The sequence below is a fragment of the Schistocerca americana genome, chromosome 1 (genome assembly GCF_021461395.2).
Source record: "Schistocerca americana isolate TAMUIC-IGC-003095 chromosome 1, iqSchAmer2.1, whole genome shotgun sequence".
NCBI lineage: Eukaryota > Metazoa > Arthropoda > Insecta > Orthoptera > Acrididae > Schistocerca > Schistocerca americana.
The window spans coordinates 695,568,586-695,590,847 of NC_060119.1; the positions used below are offsets into that span (position 1 = coordinate 695,568,586).

At 37.0% G+C, this 22,262-nt stretch overlaps 1 protein-coding gene across 2 annotated transcripts in view; it reads right to left on the bottom strand.

The window, feature by feature from the left end:
* Positions 1-588: 588 nt before the first annotated feature.
* The window catches only part of LOC124609458 (SEC14-like protein 1), a 234,172-nt gene continuing 212,498 nt past the window's right edge, over positions 589-22,262 (bottom strand). Inside the window, exons 11-18 of one of the 2 annotated variants that reach the window (XM_047140074.1) lie at positions 19,920-20,040; positions 17,167-17,285; positions 16,190-16,264; positions 4,979-5,104; positions 4,716-4,845; positions 4,497-4,639; positions 2,255-2,400; positions 589-2,168 (exon numbers count right to left, since the gene is read on the bottom strand). In XM_047140074.1, coding sequence (XP_046996030.1) covers positions 2,081-2,168; positions 2,255-2,400; positions 4,497-4,639; positions 4,716-4,845; positions 4,979-5,104; positions 16,190-16,264; positions 17,167-17,285; positions 19,920-20,040 — 948 coding nt within the window. In that variant the 3' untranslated portion in view covers positions 589-2,080. The remainder of the gene's footprint in view (positions 2,169-2,254; positions 2,401-4,496; positions 4,640-4,715; positions 4,846-4,978; positions 5,105-16,189; positions 16,265-17,166; positions 17,286-19,919; positions 20,041-22,262) is intronic. The other variant, XM_047140075.1, reaches the window with a different exon arrangement.

Genomic DNA, 22,262 nt, shown 5'->3' on the forward strand with positions numbered 1-22,262 from the left:
TCACATTAATTAGTTTCAGTAATAGCAGTTACTACCTAAATGCTGAAATAATGTAGATCAATTACAGAATTTAAGAAATAACATTTGAAATATTACAATAACAAATATAATTTAATAGGAAGCAGTTGATTAAGTGTTTCTGACTTCATGCATTGCTGACATTTATTTTATTTATCATATTCACTGAGGAAAAAGCTATTAATCCTGGAATTTCTTCACTAAATACCAATATTTTTATTTTTATTGTTGTTTGCACTGTGTCTGTAGCAAATGTTAGAGCAGTCTAATCATTTTGTCAATTAAAAGGCAACTGGAAAAAGTGTTTCATTACATTTCATTTCCATGAAAGACAATCCCAGTCCACTACCACAGCCTCTGTAGCTGGACGCAGCAGGTGATATGTATCATACCAAAATCCACATAAAGAAAATGTAACTACATACTACAGCGTTTTTGCGCTTATCATTTTGCTGGCTATCAATCTAATAATGAAAATTAAGATGTTGAGACTACGAAGGCACAAACAAAGCAAGTGGATTCAAAAGTACCACTACATTGAATAAAAAATATGTAACAAAAACAAAACAGTTGACCGTTAAATGTGATTTATTTAACAGATGGTGTATCCGTTAAAGTACAATAAACATTGTTGACAGGAATTTTTTATATAAATATATTAACATAAATATCAGTCTAAAAAGACTGTACAATAAGGCATTCAATCGGAACATAAATGTAATGCCATTATTCTAGTCATTTCTTAAAAACTGATTATTGTTATTAAACCACATTCTGTTCTACTATTTCAAAGTTTATTTGAAATTCTATCAACATTAATAGACACTTTTAGAATCAAATTCCTATGCCTCTGATGTGGCAGCATTTCATAGAAATGTTGCTGTTTTCACATAATCAAGAACCAGAAGTCAAATTCAGAAAAAAATATTACTTATATTTATCCACTGAAGGAAATTTAAACAATGTTTAACTTTAAAAATTTTACAACTCATATGACACATACATCATTTAAACACATATATAGGCTGAGAATACTGAATAAAATGTATACACAAAGAAATTTCATAACATTTTTAATGCTCAAAGAAATAAAAAAAAGTCTAGTACCTCATGACATAGTGATGGTATTTGTTGTTTAAACCTACGATTAAAATGCTCAAAAATGTTTGTACCATACTGTTCGACCATTTACTATTTATACTATCCCTTCCTATCCTGCAATAAAGTACAACATGCAGTCATTTGAGAAAGACAACAGGTGACTAATCTGTCATGCTATCAGCACTGATCAAGTATCACTGTGCAGGAAATTTCCAGCAAAATGTACGTCCAGTACAATGCCAGCACCATAAAGACATTCCCAGACATTTTAACATGCGTTGAAATTCTCATGTAACTGCTGAAAAAAGGAATATTTCCACTGTGTATTAATAATGTCTTTCAATATGCAAAGCTTAACTGTTTCTATTACAAGCACTAACATTTTTATGTGTAACTGGTAGTCAATAACTATAATAAGCAGGTATCACAATACTACTATTATTTTCTGTACCTGGAACTAACTTAATATAAAATACATCTGATGTGTTCAATAAAAAAAAAATGCACATATGCAACAAGCAAGGTAAAATGATTTTACGAGTCATTTATTGAAACAGTGTGTGCAAGTTACCAATTCATTTAGACTGGTAATTCATTTACCTGAAATTTTTGCTATGCAAGAGGAGCCAGTTTATATTAAAACTCTCACATTGCTACTCTAATATACATGCTGTGGCGAGAAAGATGGCTTCTGAAGCACTATTTACCCCTTGAGCCAGCAAGGAGTGTACAAAAATATAGTATCTTTAGGAGATCACACTAGCTATGCTACATATATACAAATGGCATCTCTGCAAATAATGTAACATGCAAAGTGATAACTTTACAATTAAAAACATGGATGCAAAAGAAAAAACACGAACTTAAAATAATGAACTGTGTTTTTCCTGAGATTGTTGCCCTCTACAACAGCATTACAGTGTCAAGATGTTTTGGATGGGCCACTTTTGCTATCATAACATCATCTTGATGGACAGGAGCTAGTACCAGATCTAGTGCTTTTGCCTGAAATTCCACTATGTGCAGATTGCAGACTAGACATAGAACCTCTGAAAGAATGAAGACAAAACATTTTATTAAACTTTAGTACAAACATTCAACCAACTATGAATTTCTAAAGCGATCTCTCAAATACCTGTAGTCTGATGATCGAAGCTGTTCATAGTAGTACATGACCTGGGCTTTATGAGCAGTAATTGAATCAATTATATCTAGTGGATGATTACAGTGGAATTTCCACTGGAGGATGTATGTACCCAAATGACTTGTGACATGAGAGCCCTGAAAATATATAAATCATTTATCATTCTTATTTAAGATTGCAAAGTGTGCAACATGATTCAACAAACAGTGAGAATGAAACAATAGAAATTAAAAGTATATTGTAGAGCTGCAAGTCCTTCCAATTCCTTCTCTACAATGAAGAGTCATAGTACAGACGAGAAACCTTGCACTCAGCACACACAAATAGACTGTACAGTGTTTCAACTGCAAACTGGTAAGATACATTAGTTTGTTGTAACCTATTAAGATTTATGCTTACTCATAAGCTCATGTTATCCATGCTGCATATGTTCCTTTTATATCACACTAGCAAACCCGACAGTGCTTCGCAATTGCTACGTATGTATGGGACTTTGATATATGTTCTGCTATCCTTCTCCCCTTACCTATGTCCATCTCCTCCTCTCCCACCTCCACTGATCTCCTCCTTGTCCTCTCCTTGTTCATAACCTCCCTCCACCCACTCACTCTCTGTCCATCTCCCCCTCCCCGTATCTGCCTGCACATTCTCTTCCCTACTCACTCTATCCATTTCCTCCTTGCCCCTCTCGCTGACCATGAAACTTGTTTATTGTTACAGCCAATTAAACCTTGAATGGGAATCGAAATTGCTTAAAATAAATGGGTAAATCAGATGTTATCATTGGTACACAGAGTGTGAGAGACTTCTCCAACTGCCGGATCTATGAGGAGAGAAGCTTCAATGACAGTAGTTCACATAGTTTTAATTGCAAACTTGTAGGATAAAGAAGTTTAAGACAAGTCAGTTCTATAGTAGTATTCTAATCATAAACCCATAGCCATAAATACAGCTTTCCTGTTAAAAGCAACTTTGAGGAAGAAACCAAGGAGCACAAGTTGTTTACATAATTTTTGCTTAAAAGGAGAAGAAGTGCATGTGGAAGAAATAATTTGTCTAATGGTTGTAGAAAAAGTTTCGCTACCAGTCACAATAAAAGATTATTTATTCATCACATGACCAGTTTCATGTACATATTTATATTGTTGGAGATCACTATATAAATACAAAGAAAATTATTTGCTCGTGACTAAACAGATACAAGTGGAACAATTGCAAGTGGCAAGGCAACATTTGTCGAAAATATATGTGCACTTAACATAAAGATGAAGCATCATTATTACAATTATGCTGTGGTGACAGTTTTTCCACTTAGTTGCACATTTGTTATCATTATAACACCCACATTTCAGTTTTATAAAATTTGGCTGCATATTTCACTATTGCAACGTGCACTCGTGAAATACACTGTGTTTACATACAAATATACGGGCTTAAAAAAATGCATAATGTGGATCAAAAAACTTCGCAATTCATAATAGCTTTTTAAGTTTCTATATGTGCAACATCCTTGCTCTTCCTTTGGATAAGTTCTTTGTCCATAACCTACATGTTTCTGTACAAGCAACATCTTTACACCTCCTACATTTAAGTTCTTTGACCATAGCCCTTATGTTTGTATCTAAACACAGAGTATTCCACGAGTGCACATTGAAATAGTGAAATACACAGCTAAATTTTATAAAACTGAAATATGGACATGAAAATGATAAATGTGCAACTATGTGGAAAAACTGTCACCACAGCATAATTATTATAATGATGCTTCATCTTTCCGTAAGTACAGATACATTTTTGACTAATTCTGCCTCACCAATTACAACTGTTCCACTTTTATCTGTTTAGTCAGCAGCAAATAATTTTCTTTATATTTATACAGTGATCTCCAGCAATATAAACATGCACATGAATGTATAAACACCTGAGGATGGGCACAAGTCCAAAACCGGTCGCTTGACGAATAAATAATCTTTTATTGTAACTGGTAACGGAAATTTTCCTACAACCTATAAAGGAACAGTCACAGAGTTCAACAGCATCCTCTATGGATAAAATTCACTTAATTTGTCTAATGTTTTAAATATTCTACTATCATAGTTTGGTAATAAATGCTGCTCCAGTAAATATACCAAAAAGTGGGAACCTGGATATTTTAACAAACCATATTACCAAACACTCCAGCACACACAGAACAAAAACTATTAAGTGCTTCTGACATTTTTTTATTCCTCACCTGAATACTTTCACCATCATGGCAGACAACTGGGGCTTCAACCCTGAAATAATCTTGTCCTTCTCGCCAACTCTTCTCAATAACTGACCGATGCTCAGGGTCTGTTGCTAGAGGATTCATTTGCTGAATTGTCTGCAGAGGACCTGTGAGAGTCAGATGTATAAATGCAAAATCCAAATAAGAAGTAATGTCATCAACTTATCACATTCTGTATTATACCTGTGGCAGTATGTAACATCACGGGAACGCGAGTTCTGTAGACTGTGAACATTACATCCTGCCTCATTACATCAAAATCCCAAGTGATTACACTTCCCGGATCATCATTTGATATCAGTACTTCATGAACCTAAAAAAAAGTTTAATCTTCTAATGATACGTGTAACTTTTCAAAAAATTAAATAAGAAGACATGATAACCTGAATTATGTTCAGCTACAAACAACTGCCCTTCCTGACACCAAGATGAAAGATTCTGCTTACCTGCCCTCTGCCTAAGGTGACACAGTGATATATGCTGTCCTCAGTAAGAGGACAGCCTTCCTTTCCCAATTCTTCCTCCGACATGTATAATGATTTTGGTACTAGGCCACCTTCCTGAACCATCGTCTGGAAGTGTACAATCAACATCAGGTTAATTTACTAACAAAGTATTTTAATAATGCATTCTAAATGCTACTTACATAAAAAACAAAATTTCTCACATTATAAATTGCAGTTCTCATAAAAGGTGAGATGCAATTATCCAAACAATTAATTAAAGAAGTGTGTCAGTGATTACTCCACTTCCACACACTATTAACATATGTAAATTTTGTCCAGTATCTGAAGCACCCAAAGGGAAGAGACATGTCACTTTTAGTCCAAACTGAAGAGGGGTCACATAGCCTCCCTCTATGTTTCCTTTTCTTTATCCATTTATTTTTTAATCAAATAACATTGAAACTTCCAATATAATGCTTGTTGTTATTTTTTTAAATTATAAATCATTGGATTTACATCTGGTGAGTGGTGAAGTTTTGTTATGATTTTGTATATGACTGATTTTGGTACCCTTCACAAACAAGTCCTAGAAACAGCTGCAGTTAAAAAGAAGGCCTTTATTTGCATTATTTTATGGGGCATGTTTTTTAAGTAAGGTCTGTTTTGTTGTAGTCACTAGCAGTTCACGCACATATGGCAACGAGCGCATGCGTCGTGTACCGGCATGCCTTGGGAACAGCTGTGCTCAGTTTCAGCTCTGCAGCTAACCTGCACGGTTCAGTTCTGTGCTTTTAAAATGTTTAAGACTATCAACTCACTCACCGCGTGTGAGGTTCGCTCAGTGATACAGTTTTTGTCAGCAAGGAACCTGTCTGCTACAGAAATTCACTGACAGATTTGTGAATTGCACGATGATACCGTTATCAGCGAAAGCAAAGTGCATAAGTGGGTACGAGAATTCAAAGATGGCCGTAACAACGTCCATGATGAGGACTGCTCCAGTCGCCCTTCTTTGATTACAGATGATATGGTGGCTTCAGTTGAAGTGAGGATTCGTGAGAACAGGTGCTTCACAATAACAGGGCTCTCAAATAAATTGCCTGGCATGCCGAGATCAGTGCTTTATAACATTGTTTCTGAACACCTAAAGTTTAGGAAACTGTGCTCCCATTGGGTCCCAAAACTCCTAACAGAGAACCACAAAAACCAAAGATCTGAGCGTGCAATGAAGTTCTTGAGTCACTATCATGAAGAAGGTGGTGGCTTCTTGAGTCAGATCGTAACTGGAGACGAAACATGGGTTTCACATTTTGGGATAGGCATGGTGTTTTGTTGGTTGACTTAATGCAACAAGGAACCACTATCAATGCAGAAGCACACTGCCAAACCCTGAGAAAGCTATGCAGAGTGATTCAAAACAAAAGGCATGGCATGCTGACAAAGGGAATTGTCCTTCTCCAAGACAATACAAGACCTCACACTGCAGGTCAGACCAGCGATTTATTGGACAGTTCTGGCTGTGAAGTTTTAGACCACCCACCCTACAGTCCTGATCTTGCACTGAGCAATTACCATCTGTTCCTCCACCTCAAACAACACCTCAGTGTCAACCGTTACAATGACGACGATGACGTGAAAATGGCAGTGAGCTCTTGGTTATCGGAGCAGGCGGCAAGTTTTTATGAAGAGAGTATTTTAAAATTGGTTGAGAGGTATGATACATGTTTCAACAAACTTGGCAACTATGTCGAAAAATACAGTGAAGTATGTACTTTCTGAAAATAAATTTACTTTTTTGAAATAGTCTTTCATTGTGTACTTATGTTCAAATGGACCTTACTTAAAAAAGACGCCTCATATCTTATAGAAAGAAACTGTCATATCTGAACGGAATTTAGGTAATACGCAAATCATAGATCTGCAACACAGGACACAGTACATGTACAACAGAGATGAAAACTAAGCCTTCCACAAATATTTATATTTTAAACAATCTGCAACTTCTTATACACCATTAATCATTAGTTGATCTGATTATGAAATTTAATTTTACTCATGAGTAATGAGTTTCAGTTTGGCTTAACTGTGACTGGTAAAGGACTGTTTTGCTTTGAAAACACTATACACAGTGTAGTTTCGTTCCACACAATATAATAGCTGAAGAACCTTAGAATGGGTGTCATATTAATTGAGTTTCACTATAAATTATACTGTCTTAAACAAATAAAACTAACTAAAACAAACAAACAAACAAACATGTGTGCACGCACCTGCGCGCGCGCACACACACACACACACACACACACACACACACACACACACACACACACACACACACACAGCAACTGGCTACAACACTGTGTTTTTGAAAATATAGTGAACACAAATTCTAAAAACATTAAACAACATTCAAAATGTGTCCACATGAAATTGTTAGTAGCATTACTATCATGTTTCTAACACATGAAGTCTACTTTAAGCCCATAAACAACTTTAACAATATGCAGCCAAGGTGGAGTAATGGTTATATTCTTCTCACATCATCAACAATATATATTAAATGTTTCATTACTAATGATTATCAATAGTACTTGGTTTCAGTGATAGTGTTTGTGACACTAGAACAAAATATATCTCCTTACCGATTTCTTTTGTGAATAAATGTGGCAAAACTTTGCATTTAAACATACATTCTAATTTTCTCACATCCATATAAACTGCCACAAAAACCTAAAAGTTGCTTATGGTATCTACAAGTTACTTCTTCAGTTTTTAGAAACACACTGTATCTATACTGTGTACACTACTTCTAAAAGCTATATCCCCATCTGATGAAGTTAAATAGCTTTATTTTTTCTGTAACTGATGCCGCAGGAAATGTTACTTATGTGGCTGTGAAGATTCAGTAAGTCTACAGTCAATGAAGATATTCTGTCATTCATCACCACCCACACTTCCTGTCACGGCCTTTGCTCCTTCTATACACGGCCATTATTTATCACTGAAACCAAATCATTCATAGCAGAAGTACTTGTATTTGCAGATTCTTTAAAGATAGACTTCCAGTGCCCTTGCGGCAGGTAAGGGTAATTTTCAAAAAATTACAATAATGGAAATTTCTGGATGTAACAAAACATAAAATAAAGGAAAGGCAACCACTTTCATTTAAGCAAACTAATGTGTGGTACATAGACACATGTAACAAATACAACATTAACTAGTTTCAAGCTTTGTCTCTTCTTCTGGTGGCAGCAAGCACACACATTCACACAAAGAACCACACATTCACCCAAAAACACTAGTTAATACTGTGCACTGTTACACATGCCTATGCAACACACAGCAGTCTGCTTAAAGGTGAGTGGCTGCCTTTTCTTTATTTTACGTTTTTGAATGTAAAATGGGCTAATGGAAGTTTTTTTTTTAGGTACAGCAGTACAGTAAAGACATGTTGAAATAAGAAATGAATTGCTAATCATGTTGTTGGAGGTAATATGCTTTTGTCTTCCTCCAACCTCACAACAAACTAGTTTTACAAGTTTTGTGAAGGCCATCATATACAGCACAAAAACTATGATACAATGTGGCATTTTCAGGCACTTACAACACTGCCTGAGATAAAAGTAATTCCAATCTGTGGAGACGAGACAGAGAGAGAGAGAGAGAGAGAGAGAGAGAGAGAGAGAGAGAGAGAGAGAGAGGGGGGGGGGGGGGTAATGGAGACAGAATCCAAAACACACACACAAATTTGAGGTGCTTCTTATACTCTAAACTAATATAAAAATGCCCAGTATTTGATTTAAAATTCCTGCCAGTCATAAAAATGGCCATACATTCAATGTTGCAGGAAATATATCTGTATCTGGCAACACTTGATTCAAGTGGCAGCAGCACCGATGCAACAAACTTCACTTGCAGGGATTCAGAAGCTTTGTTAACACTGTCTTCCTCTCACCTCCCCATCACACATCCAGAACACTGTATAGCCTAAGATGTGTCATAGTAGTCTACCGCACCACTGAAGTTGAATGAAAGTAATTTGTATTATTGGTAACAGTACAATATTTCTGTTACTAGCTAGTTTCATAATGGAAAGAAAAATAAAAGGTATTCATATGATGCGGGCTGTAAATTGAAAGTAATAGCATACACAGAACAACATGGAAACAAAGCAGCTGAGCGGCATTTGGCCCTCTGCCAACAGAAAAAAAAACATAAAACTATTTGCAGTTGTCAGAATAGTAAAGAAGAGCTGAAAAAATGAGGAACAAAAACTGTTCAAATGGAGGACTGAATGAAAAATGGCCAAAACTATAAATGATGTACTGAAAAGGATTCGAGGACACTGTCAAAATGACACTGGAATTAATACAAAAAAGATTCAAATGCTTGCTCGTAAGCTAGTACTACAGCGGAACTAAACGGACTTTGAAGTTTGATGTTAGTTGGTGCTACAGGTTTATGAGGCATTACGGACTTGGTATGCAAATCAAAAACAAAAAGATCTCACAAAATACTGCAAAAATATGAAGAGAATGCCACAAGAGTAAAAAGAAAAAATATTTTTTACATCACTTTATTATTCAACATTGAAAGAAAACCAGTGTGGAACTAAGCCAAATACTGAATGTGGACTAAACTCTTCTAACATTTCGTGTGCCAAGCAACGAAACTGTTTCCATGAAAGGTGCTAAAACTGGGAACAAGTGGACATGAAAAAACCCACTACACGGCTGTCTTTTCAATTTTGCTGACGGTACTGAACTTAATCCAATGATCATTTTCAAACACAAAACAATGCCAAAATCTTCTGAAATACTCCCACATACATGACAAGGGTTGGAGGGATAAGGCTGACTTGAAATTATGGAATAACAGAGTCTGGGGGAGAAAAAGGTGCTTTATTGGAGAAGAGTTCTCATCTTGTGATAGATCATTTGAAAAATTCTGTGAAAAGAAATTGAGACAGGGAAATACAGAGCTTGTTGTTACTCCGAGAGGACTTAGTTCACAATTGCAACCTCTTTATGTCTTGATAAATAAACCATTTAAAGTGTATATGGGACAGGAGTGGAACAATGGCTGATGGATGAGACCCAACATGAATTCAAGCCAAATGGAGCTTTAAAATGAGCTACAGTCAAACAAGCATGTTGGTGAATAAAGCAGTCTTCGTCTAGAGTGATATAAGACATTATTATTAAAACTTTCACGAAGTGTGGCATAAGTAACATTCCCAATGCCAGTGAATACCATCTTATATATGAAGAGGACAATGAGGAAGAGGATTTCAGGGATTTTAAAGGTCAAATTGATTTTATAAACTATGAATTTTTTTTAGCCTGGCTTTGCAATCTAATTACATAAATGATAAAAATGTTATTTTTTAAATTGATTAAAAACTAAGGTGCATTTTGTAGTCTGTAGGATCTTGTAGTCCATAATGTCTTATGGTCTATAAAATACAGTATTATTTTTCAAAACTTAGTTTCATTATAGCAGCATAGCGACTTTTCTCATAGTCAGTAGCAATGTTAGCACTGTACTGATTTTCCTTGTTTAACCTGGTAATTTTCTTCAGGTAACTCTGAAGCAAGTAACATTTTTCCTCCAACAACATTAAATTTAGTATCTATCATTTCTAACAGCATTAATTTTACAAGGCAACAACCATCTTTTGCTCCCTGTATTTTACCCCTGCCACCTTTAGAATTTGAAAGAGAGTATTCCAGTCAACATTGTCAAAAGCTTTCTCTGAGTCTACAAATGCTAGAAACGTAGGTTTGCCTTTCCTTAATCTTTCTTCTAAGATAAGTCGTAAGGTCAGTATTGCCTCACATGTTCCAGTGTTTCTACGGAATCCAAACTGATCTTCCCCGAGGTTGGCTTCTACTAGTTTTTCCATTCGTCTGTAAAGAATTCGTGTTAGTATTTTGCAGCTGTGACTTATTAAACTGATAGTTCGGTAATTTTCACATCTGTCAACACCTGCTTTCTTTGGGGTTGGAATTATTATATTCTTCTTGAAGTCTGAGGGTATTTCGCCTGTTTCATACATCTTGCTCACCAGATGGTAGAGTTTTGTCAGGACTGGCTCTCCCAAGGCCGTCAGTAGTTCCAATGGAATGTTGTCTACTCCTGTGGCCTTGTTTCGACTCAGGTCTTTCAGTGCTCTGTCAAACTCTTCACGCAGTATCATATCTCCCATTTCATCTTCATCTACATCCTCTTCCATTTCCACAATATTGTCCTCAAGTACATCGCCCTTGTATAGACCCTCTTTACACTTCTTCAACCTTTCTGCTTTCCCTTCTTTGCTTAGATCTGGGTTTCCATCTGAGCTCTTGATATTCATACAAGTCGTTCTCTTATCTCCAAAGGTCTCTTTAATTTTCCTGTAGGCAGAATCTATCTTACCCCTAGTGAGATATGCCTCTACATCCTTACATTTGTCCTCTAGCCGTCCCTGCTTAGCCATTTTGCACTTCCTGTCGATCTCATTTTTTAGACGTTTGTATTCCTTTTTGCCTGCTTCATTTACTGCATTTTTATATTTTCTCCTTTCATCAATTAAATTCAATATTTCTTCTGTTACCCAAGGATTTCTACTAGCCCTCATCTTTTTACCTACTTGATCCTCTGCTGCCTTCGCTACTTCATCCCTCAAAGCTACCCATTCTTCTTCTACTGTATTTCTTTCCCCCATTCCTGTCAATTGTTCCCCTATGCTCTCCCTGAAACTCTGTACAACCTCTGGTTCTTTCAGTTTATCCAGGTCCCATCTCCTTAAATTCCCACCTTTTTGCAGTTTCTTCAGTTTTAATCTACAGGTCATAGCCAATAGATTGTGGTCAGAGTCCACATCTGCCCCTGGAAATGTCTTACAATTTAAAACCTGGTCCCTTAATCTCTGTCTTACCATTATATAATCTATCTGATACCTTTTAGTATCTCCAGGGTTCTTTCATGTATACAACCTTCTTTCATGATTCTTAAACCAAGTGTTAGTTATGATTATGTTGTGCTCTGTGCAAAATTCTACCAGGCGGCTTCCTCTTTCATTTCTTAGCCCCAATCCATATTCACCTACTATGTTTCCTTCTCTCCCTTTTCCTACACTCGAATTCCAGTCACCCATGACTTTTAAATTTTTGTCTCCCTTCATAATCTGAATAATTTCTTTTATTTCATCATACATTTCTTCAATTTCTTCTCGTCATCTGCAGAGCCAGTTGGCATATAAACTTGTACTACTGTAGTAGGTGTGGGCTTCGTATCTATCTTGGCCACAATAATGCGTTCACTATGCTGTTTGTAGTAGCTTACCCACATTCCTATTTTCCTATTCATTATTAAACCTACTCCTGCATTACCCCTATTTGATTTTGTGTTTATAACCCTGTAGTCACCTGACCAGAAGTCTTGTTCCTCCTGCCACCGAACTTCACTTATTCCCACTATATCTAACTTCAACCTATCCATTTCCCTTTTTAAATTTTCTAACCTACCTGCCCGATTAAGGGATCTGACATTCCACGCTCCGATCCGTAGAACGCCAGTTTTCTTTCTCCTGATAACGACATCCTCTTGAGTAGTCCCCGCCCGGAGATCCGAATGGGGGACTATTTTACCTCCGGAATACTTTACCCAAGAGGACGCCATCATCATTTAATCATACAGTAAAGCTGCACGCCCTCGGGAAAAATTACGGCTGTAGTTTCCCCTTGCTTTCAGCCGTTCGCAGTACCAGCACAGCAAGGCCGTTTTGGTTATTGTTGCAAGGCCAGATCAGTCAATCATCCAGACTGTTGCCCTTGCAACTACTGAAAAGGCTGCTGCCCCTCTTCAGGAACCACACGTTTGTCTGGCCTCTCAACAGATACCCCTCCGTTGTGGTTGCACCTACGGTACGGCTATCTGTATCACTGAGGCACGCAAGCCTCCCCACCAACGGCAAGGTCCATGGTTCATGGGGGGGGACAAAAACCATAGCCAAGTTTAATGGTCAGAGCTTTATTTTAATATTATAAATAACCCTTGTACACCACAACTTGCTATGCTCAAAGGTGGAATGTTTGTGTAAAAATTAGCTTTGTGGACCAGTACGATTTCTACATCACACAACTTGACACTGTTTTCTATAAGTAGTGGTCACAAGTAACATCACTCCAGGTAGAACATCCAAGACTATCCAGTGCAAAGAAGAGACAGGTCCTAGGAATATGGTATTGGATTGTGGGTGATTATTCCCTGGTGGTGTATGCTTCATGTAGTCAGTCATCCAGATATTTTGCTACATATCCATACCTCACTGCCATGAGGCCTAAGCTGAATTTCTGCACATGATATATTTGTAATACTGACACTCTGTTTCATTTGTGGAAGAAGAATAGCAGTCTTCCAGCTCATGGCCTACAGGACTGCCACCAATCTTCCACAAATGAAGTAGTGTGCAGGTTTTACAAATATGGTCTCAAGTTGAAACTGTGGAAATTGCACTTGTGTCCCATTACCTCCCACGGACATACATACAATAGTTACTGTACAAGAAAAAAGATGTAAAATATTACACATTTTGTTGAAAATAATCATTTTCATAACTTCAGGATTAAACTAGCTGATTAGTTCAAAGCTTCGGCTTACCAAACAATTGGGAATGCCATTTCGTGCAGCATGTTCAAATGAACTGCAGGAGCTACTTCACTGTGAAGATGGTGCATCACATTAGTACCAGTTAGCTTAAAATTGTTCATCATAAAACTACATCTAGCTTGAGACCAGTGCTTCACAGTGAGACCATCTCTGTCACTTCATTTCACGATACAGTGCCAAATCCCCAATTCTGTTTCCACCAGAATCTGCCTCGGTTCAGACTGTGCAACAACTGATAAGATATACAGAAAAAAATTGCCCAACAGTTCCCACCTTTACAGTTCAAACTTAACTTAATGATACAATCTGCGACAGATTTTAGCAAAGACAGTGGATGTTTAGAGCAGACTGCGATTAAGTTTGGATCAATCATGTCTGAAAAATTAAAGCTTGCATTTTCTAGGCTTAGAAATACAAAGATTAACGGCAGGCTTTGTATAAGAATAAACTACTAGTGAATGCAAACTGTGAGTATGGACTCCATTCAGAAATGTGGTACAGCACATTCTGGGAAACACTAAGGCTGCAAATTACATAATTTCAGTCACAGAGATGATAATCTTACAAACTATTTAACTGGAACAAGAGTATCAAAGTTCACTTTATTCATGCTCACCTAAATTATTTTCCTGATAATTTTTGTGATTTTATGAAAGAATATGGCAAGTGTTTCCATAAGGCTACTGAAGTGTTGAAAAAGATATATGAAGATATGTACACACGTACCAGTTAGCTTAAAATTGTTCATCATAAAACTACATCTAGCTTGAGACCAGTGCTTCACAGTGAGACCATCTCTGTCACTTCATTTCACAATACAGTGCCAAATCATTGGCTGTTGAAAAGAAACTGCACAGAAGAATACCAAAGCCAATCGAAAAAGGTCCACAAAGTAAATGTTAATGAATGTTTGTTTTTAAACATCTGTGTGGCTAATTCTTACACGAGCCTTCTGTTGATTTAGCAGTTTCACAATATAGCTATGCTGTGGGAAAAAAAAGAAACTTGATTTGTACTATTTTCTTTACTTGTGGGAAAACCTGACATGATTCAGAATTTTGCAAATCATTTTGGTTGTTTCTGATACCGCTATTCATTTCAAAATAAATCTTATGACCATAGGGACATCAAAATTTGATACTTAACAATACATTTCACTTTTGTACAGAATCTCTTAAAAGAAATTACAGTCAGCACAGACTATCAAAGACAGATAATCTGTTTTAAGATTTTTGCTATGTATCAAATGTAGTGACATCTTAGAAGATAATATGTGCTGAAATAACCTAGTTTGCTGCACTTTTACCAAACAATGGAAACGACAAGGTAATGAAGATATCTCCTACTTTCTATGTTAGAAGACTAACAGCTGCAGTTAAAAGGACATTCTTGAGAGATTTTGTTACATTAATGAATGTCACATTCGGTATTGAAAAAAATGGAGAAATAGCTTCACAATTTCTGATGAGTTACTATGCTGAAACAACAGATTATTTGAAGCAACACAGAAAGATGCACACAAAAACTATTCTTTTATATCCTCACAGTAACAAACACCCCCCCCCCCCCCCCCACACACACACACACACAAGGAAGAGGAGGAGGAGATGCAGGTTTAACAGTACAGTGGCAATGTTGTTATAAGAGACAGAACATGCCCTGCTAGAGCAAGTATGGGCTGGAAATTAATGTCTTTTTCAAATGAACCATTCTGACATGTACAATAATTTAGATCAACTCCTAAAAATATAAATCAGGATTGCTGGATGGGTATTTGAAGCTTGCTCCTGAATGCGACTCCAGAGTGCTAACCCCTGCATCGTCTCTCACTGTGGATTGGTTGGAATTTGACACACTGTTAGCAGTGAGGTCATTTGGCAGTGTACCAGTTCAATAGACAGACGAAACAGAAAGAAATTAAACATAGCCTTAACTAAAGAAAGATCACAGAAATACCTTACATTTTTAAGGGAAACTGCAAAAACAAAATGGTCCAACTGGAATTTAAATACCTGTCTTATTAAATATTAATTGTAGCCTCTTAATGACACAGCTTGCTCACAGAGATTAATTAAACATTTAAGGTACATACTGAATATGCCAGCAATTGTAAAACTAATGCAGATCAATAATTCCGAGGTTGATGGGGGGGGGGGGGGGGGGGGGAATCTACTGGTTACTTACAAATTGCTCATGAACTTATTAGCAACACATCTATTGGGACTGCTTTGGTAGATTAATAGGTGTAAATGTGTTCGCTGAATTATGATGCGAGTAAAGACAAGTAACAAACTAGCCTACAATTTCTGGCTACTGAAACAGTTGAGCATAATGGAAGAACATAAAAGCATACAGGAAATTAAATACTCTCACTGTGGTGTATCTCGTGATTTAAGCCCTGTGCACATTCTGCAGTTGTGTGTTCAGATTGGTTATGAGGTGCTGTAGCACTGTGACCTAGCACATATATTTCTGAAACATGTAAGCAACACCAGCAGCACACGTATACTGAGTTCTACAGCAAATACGCTGACAGAAGAAACAGGGATAACTCCTTACAGTAAAATACGTTGAGTCTTCCCATGTGTCGAACATTGAGAATGGGACAGATCCTGGCTCGACTGGGAAGTTTGGCTGCCACAGACATCATAAAATAAAAACATTGATTTGCTGTTACCAATAAAAAAGATTGTTACTTAAACATAACATAGAAATGCTAATTTGCTGAAGTACCCTTGCAATATAATTGTGGAATATAATGTCTTCATCTTGTGAATAAAATTCCGGACAATTCTATTTCATAACTTACAAATGTACCTACTTACAGTATTTATATTCAGCTAAGTGAAATGCTGTATACAATATAAACCTAACTGTGCACTGTTTTCATTAAGACTGCGATCTGAGTAAAAGTTATGACAAAGTCCTTGTACTACCCAAGGTTAACAATATATTGCATTTGCTTAGATCTTGCTGTTTATCTTTCACAATTATGTACATACATTTTTATTTTTATTGAAGAAATATAAAATCCAATGGGCACTTGACAGAAAGGAGGAGTCATGTTTGAAAGAGAGATGTGTAAACACAATGACACTGTTCCTCTGTTCCTGAAAATGAAGAACTTGTGAGGCATGATGAAAAAGAAGATTGTGACGTGAGGAATAAACCAATGTTATATTAGCAAGAGTATTTTACTGAAGTCATCAACACAGTCTGCAGTAAGGATGAGTATGTTCTTTCTAGCTAGTACAAGATAAAAAGAGAAACCTGTAGTGCATTTTCGTGAAATGAGTTAACACCCAGGTGTCACTTAAGTAACTTGCACAAAATATTTCTCTTTCTTATTTTAAAACTTAGCACTAAGTTCATTTTTTAAACAATATGTTAAATCTGCATGTGTTCACACACACACACACACACACACACACACACACACACACACACAGAGAGAGAGAGAGAGAGAGAGAGAGAGAGAGAGAGAGAGAGAGAGAGAGAGAGAGAGAGGACAAGTTATTTCATTATTTGATACTTACTCTGCATGAGCCACCTAAGAAGTCTGGAATGTACTGCTCTGGAATCCAGTTTTCAAGACCTTCTGCTCCCTGGTAGTCATTTCCCCCATAGAAAAGGAACTTGCTACGTGTATTTTCATCTGTAAATTGATGGTATTAAGAAACAACATTTCTACTTGTGCTGTTAAGAAAAGGGGGTGGATTGGAGGAGAAGAAAGATAGGCCAAAATAATTTTTGGAATTGAAGGAAAGAAGGAAGGTTAAAGTATAACATCATGTTGACTAAGATCATTCAAGACTTAGCATAAGCTTAGTTGCATGAGGATGGTGAAAGAAATCAGCTTTCACTTATTCATAGCAACAACACTGGAATTTTCCTGATATTATTTAGGAAACGAAAGAAAACTAAATCTATGAATGAAGCAAAAAACTACATTAATGAAAGGAGCTAAACTTGTTTATGTATGTATCTGGATTAACGTTTCAAACTTGCAACGGAAACAACATACCTTAACTACAATTTGATTAAAAGACAGAAAAGTGAAATGTACTATAATCATAAACCGAGTAAAGGTGAGGAATTGTATGCCAAGTTATTAAACTCAATACTTACTACAAGATATAACTTCCATGACTCAGGCATATAACTGAGTATGTTCACTTTCTCAAAAATACTTTATTCTTTGCGCATGCATAGCATTTCTTTGTATTTTGTGCAATATATGATTTCTCTTCTCAATATCCTAATTAACCTGCATTATGAGAATCAGTTTATTTTGATTACCTTATTTTACAGACTACAAGCCACTACAGACTATAAGACACGCCTTAATTTTTAAGCAAAATTGTTTTAAAAAATATAACATTTTTACCACTTTTATTACTTGGTTGTAAACCCCAACTAAAAAAATTTCTTACTCCGTAAAACTAAACTGACCTTTAAGATTCCTGAAAATTGTCATCCGAACTTTCTTCTTCTTCTTCTTCTTCTTCTTCACTGTTGTCCTCTTCATATATGAGATGATCTTCATTGCCATTGAGAAAATTACTTCTTGAAAGATTTAACAATAATGCCTTCTCTCAATCTAGACCATGACTATTTTATTCACTGAAACACTTGTTTGACTGTATGTCATTCTACAGACCCATTTAATTTTTCAAATGATCTAGCACAAGGTGAGAACTCTACTCCAATAAAGCTCCTTTTCTTCTCCCCCAGACTCTGTTATTCCATAATTTCAGTCCAGCCTTGTCCATCCAACCCCTGCCATGTACATTAACAACAGGTGGAAGTATTTCAGAAGATTTTGGCAATGTTTTGTGCTTGAAAATCATTGGATTAAGTTTAGTACCGTCAGCACAACTTGAAAAGCCAGCAGTGTCGTGCATTTTTTCATGTCCACTTGGTTTTACTGTTGCAGTTTTAGCAACTTTCATTGCAACAGTTTTGTTACTCGGCACATGAAATATCAGAGGAGTTTCATCTATGTACACTATCTGGCTTGGTTCCACACTGGTTTTCTTTCTTACGATCGTGTACTTGAATCATTTTTGTATTAATTCCAGTGCCATTTTGACAGTGTCCTTGAATCAATTTCAATGCTTCATCCACTACTCTTGGTCATTTTGCATTCAGTTCTCTATTTAAATATTTGGTTTTCCTAATTCCTTTTTTTTTCCAGTTCTTCTTTACTATCACGTCAACTGCAAATGGTTTTTTCTGTTGGTGGAGGGCTGAAATGACGCTCAGCTGCTTTGTTTCCATGGTCTTCTGCACATGCTATTCTTTTCAACTTATAGCCCGCATCATAAATACCTTTTATTTTATAGCCCGCATCATAAATACCTTTTATTTTTTCTATTATGAAACTAGCTACTAACAAAAGCATTGTACTGTTGCAGGTAATGCAAATCACTTTCAATCCAAGTTCACTGGCACTGTAGACTGCAATGACACATCATAGGGTACAGAGTGTTAACAAGATTGCAAATCGACATTTTTATATTAGTGTCAAGTATAAGAAGCACCTGAATTTTGGAGGCAATTTTTCAACGAAAGAAGTGTGTCTTACGCACAGAAAATTTTGTTTCCTCTTCTTGCTGTGGGTAGCTGTCCATTTTTACTTCTAGTATTCCAAGTAATTTACTTTTCTGTGCATCAAAACTGTTCCCCCATTAATATCCCACACAAATTTCCATACTTTTACTCTCTGGTGCTCCTTGTGTGGTATTTTTTAAGCCACATATATGGAATATTTATTTTTAATTAAGCGTCCTTGTATCTTCACTCATCCATCATTATCTCCCAGTTTTTTCTTCAGTTCTGTAGTAACTTTAGTTTTCACATTAATGAAAAGCAGTAAGTGTATATATTTATCCCATTACTCCTGATCACTAAATATACCTATCACATCCACTGTCTTGGCCAGTGCAACACCTTTTGTCCCTGCCCCCCTCCCCCTACATAATTGTAGTAACTGGACATGGTAATTCAAAGTAAGATATTTTAGCTCCTCTTGCCATTAATTAATGATTAACCCTCATGCAAAATAAATTTTTAACACAAACACTTGTTGAAAATCTTGTTACCAATGGGTGTCTCAAAAATCAAATGATCATATTTACGTAAAATAAAGACTAGCCAATTCCGCAATCATACATGTATTTTATTTTAAACATAGACATTAACTTTATAGTTAGTTCATACAGCACTGCGTAAATGTACAACAATTTATCCGGAAAAAAAACCCAGCAATGACAAGATATAAACATACCTATGAAAGTACCAACAATTGTCCACAAAATCGGAAAAACACGTGGTGCTCTTATAATGAGGACTCTACCCATTGTCTCTGGATAGTTAGCTTCCACTATTTCTATTATTCTTAAAAGGGCCTGGAAAATTTAAGGAGATGATATTAGGTGCGAACTGCAACAACAGGTATCCTTTTTTTTGTAACAGAACAACATATCTAGCACATTCACTCAATTAAATATACATGAAATTAATCAACACATATTTTTTTAATGTCTTTGCATTAATGTCTTGTCCAGTGAAACAGATTAAGTTACACAAAAAGAAAATTTTAACAAATGTATTTCATGTGATACTACTGACTTGCTTACAGAAAGCATAAATCATCATATTCTATACAGCTTTAGAATGTTTTACTCCAGTGAAGAGCATGAGAAACAAATGGTTTTCAAATGAGTGACATGTTCCATGTGAGGGAAATAGGCAGTTCCCACCACCAGTGCTGACTTTGCTCTTTCAGTAGCCACTGCACAAAGAACTAGGAAACACTGTGTCTTTTATAGGGGAGCATAATTTTAAAACCAGCAAATCTATGGTTAATGTTCATCATCTCTTCAATTAATAGTTCAAAGTTTTGTGAGACTGTCTCAAATACATGGTGCATTTTGAGTTACATAAAACAAATTATTAGGAAACCACCCAGCCTTCCCCAAAAATAGAGAATCACAGACATGAGCAGTCTCTTTTAGTTTAAAACGCTCCATACATATACAGTGTCTTTGAAGATACACTATTACGATCATCTCCAAAGTATGTATTCATACTGAATTTTACTTCCACTGAGGATAGCTCCCATCTGTGCAGCTCATGAAAGGAGGTGGTGGTGGTGGTGGTGGTGGTGGTGGTATGGATGTGAAGTAGCCATCGAAATCTTGCATGTTGTGCCATTGAGTGGTCCATTTTGGTTTTGGGAACAGTTTGGCAGTGGCAATTCATTCTAGTTGACAGCTAGTTGGCTGTCATACCAATTTAAAATGCTGGGCAGTGGTTGCAGCACAGAAGGTATATAACACAGCTGCTTTCACAGGTGGCATGGCCTCTGATGGGATAGGATAACCTCTGGCAGGACTGCAGTAGGTGGTGCTGGATGGGTGCATTGGGCAGGTCTTGCATCTGGGTCTTCCACAGGGGTACAATCCCTGTGGCCAGGGATTGGGGTAGGGTGTGACATAGGGAAAGACCAGGATGTTGTGGAGGTTGGGTGGGCAGCGGAATACCACTTTGGGAGGGGCTGGAAGTATCTTTGGTAGAATTTCCCTCTTTTCAGGGCATGAAGATTGATAATGAAAGCCATGACGAAGGACGTGGTTCAGTCTTTACAACGTGAGGTGGTACTGGTCGACTGGGGAGAGCTTCTTTGTGGTTTGTTCTTGGGATGGATGTGAAGATCGGGTTTGTGTGAGGATATGGCATGGAAGATCTGTTTGTGAATTAGGTCTGGATGGTGTTGCCTGGCTGCAAAGGCCTTTGTGAGGCCTTCAACATGCTGGGTGTGGGAGTCGTCATCACTGCAGATGTGTCACACATGGTTCCATGAGACTTATACCCTGTATAATCACCTGTGTCCATTACAACAGCTGTACATGGAACTCCACATGCTGTGTGATTCTCAATAGCAGTGTAACGCACTTCTAGCAACTCAAAATCCCCCCCCCCCCCCCCCCCATATATTACTCCTGGTCTGACTGTTCTTGTTTCCTCTTTGGCTCTGACACATGACAACAAATCATGTGTGAGCGAATGTATTTCATGTGCATGGTGATATATCATGCATGATCAGATATACTCCAGTCACAATACTACCCTTTGCTCCTAACACAATTCCTTCAATTCCTTACACCTGTCAAAGTTATTCAACTATCCCTACAACCATCTGACACCTTTATTTATTTGCAACTTCCAATGCAAATTTTTTTGCCCAGCACTGACTCCTCCCCCCCTCCCCCCTAATGAAATCCTGCTCCATTTATTTGGACCAGTTAAAAAAAATGGTTCAAATGGCTCTGAGCACTATGGGACTCAACTGCTGTGGTCATCAGTCCCCTAGAACTTAGAAGTACTTAAACCTAACTAACCTAAGGACAGCACACACATCCATGCCCGAGGCAGGATTCGAACCTGCGACCGCAGCAGTCGCACAGTTCCGGACTGCGCGCCTAGAACCGCGAGACCACCACGGCCGCCTGGACCAGTTCAGAAAAGTTTCCCAATCACTAGCCAAAACCTTGTCCCATATCCTGTTCCTTTAATGCTGCCTAAGCCATGGAATTTCCCTCAAATGCCTAACCATAAAAACATCTAT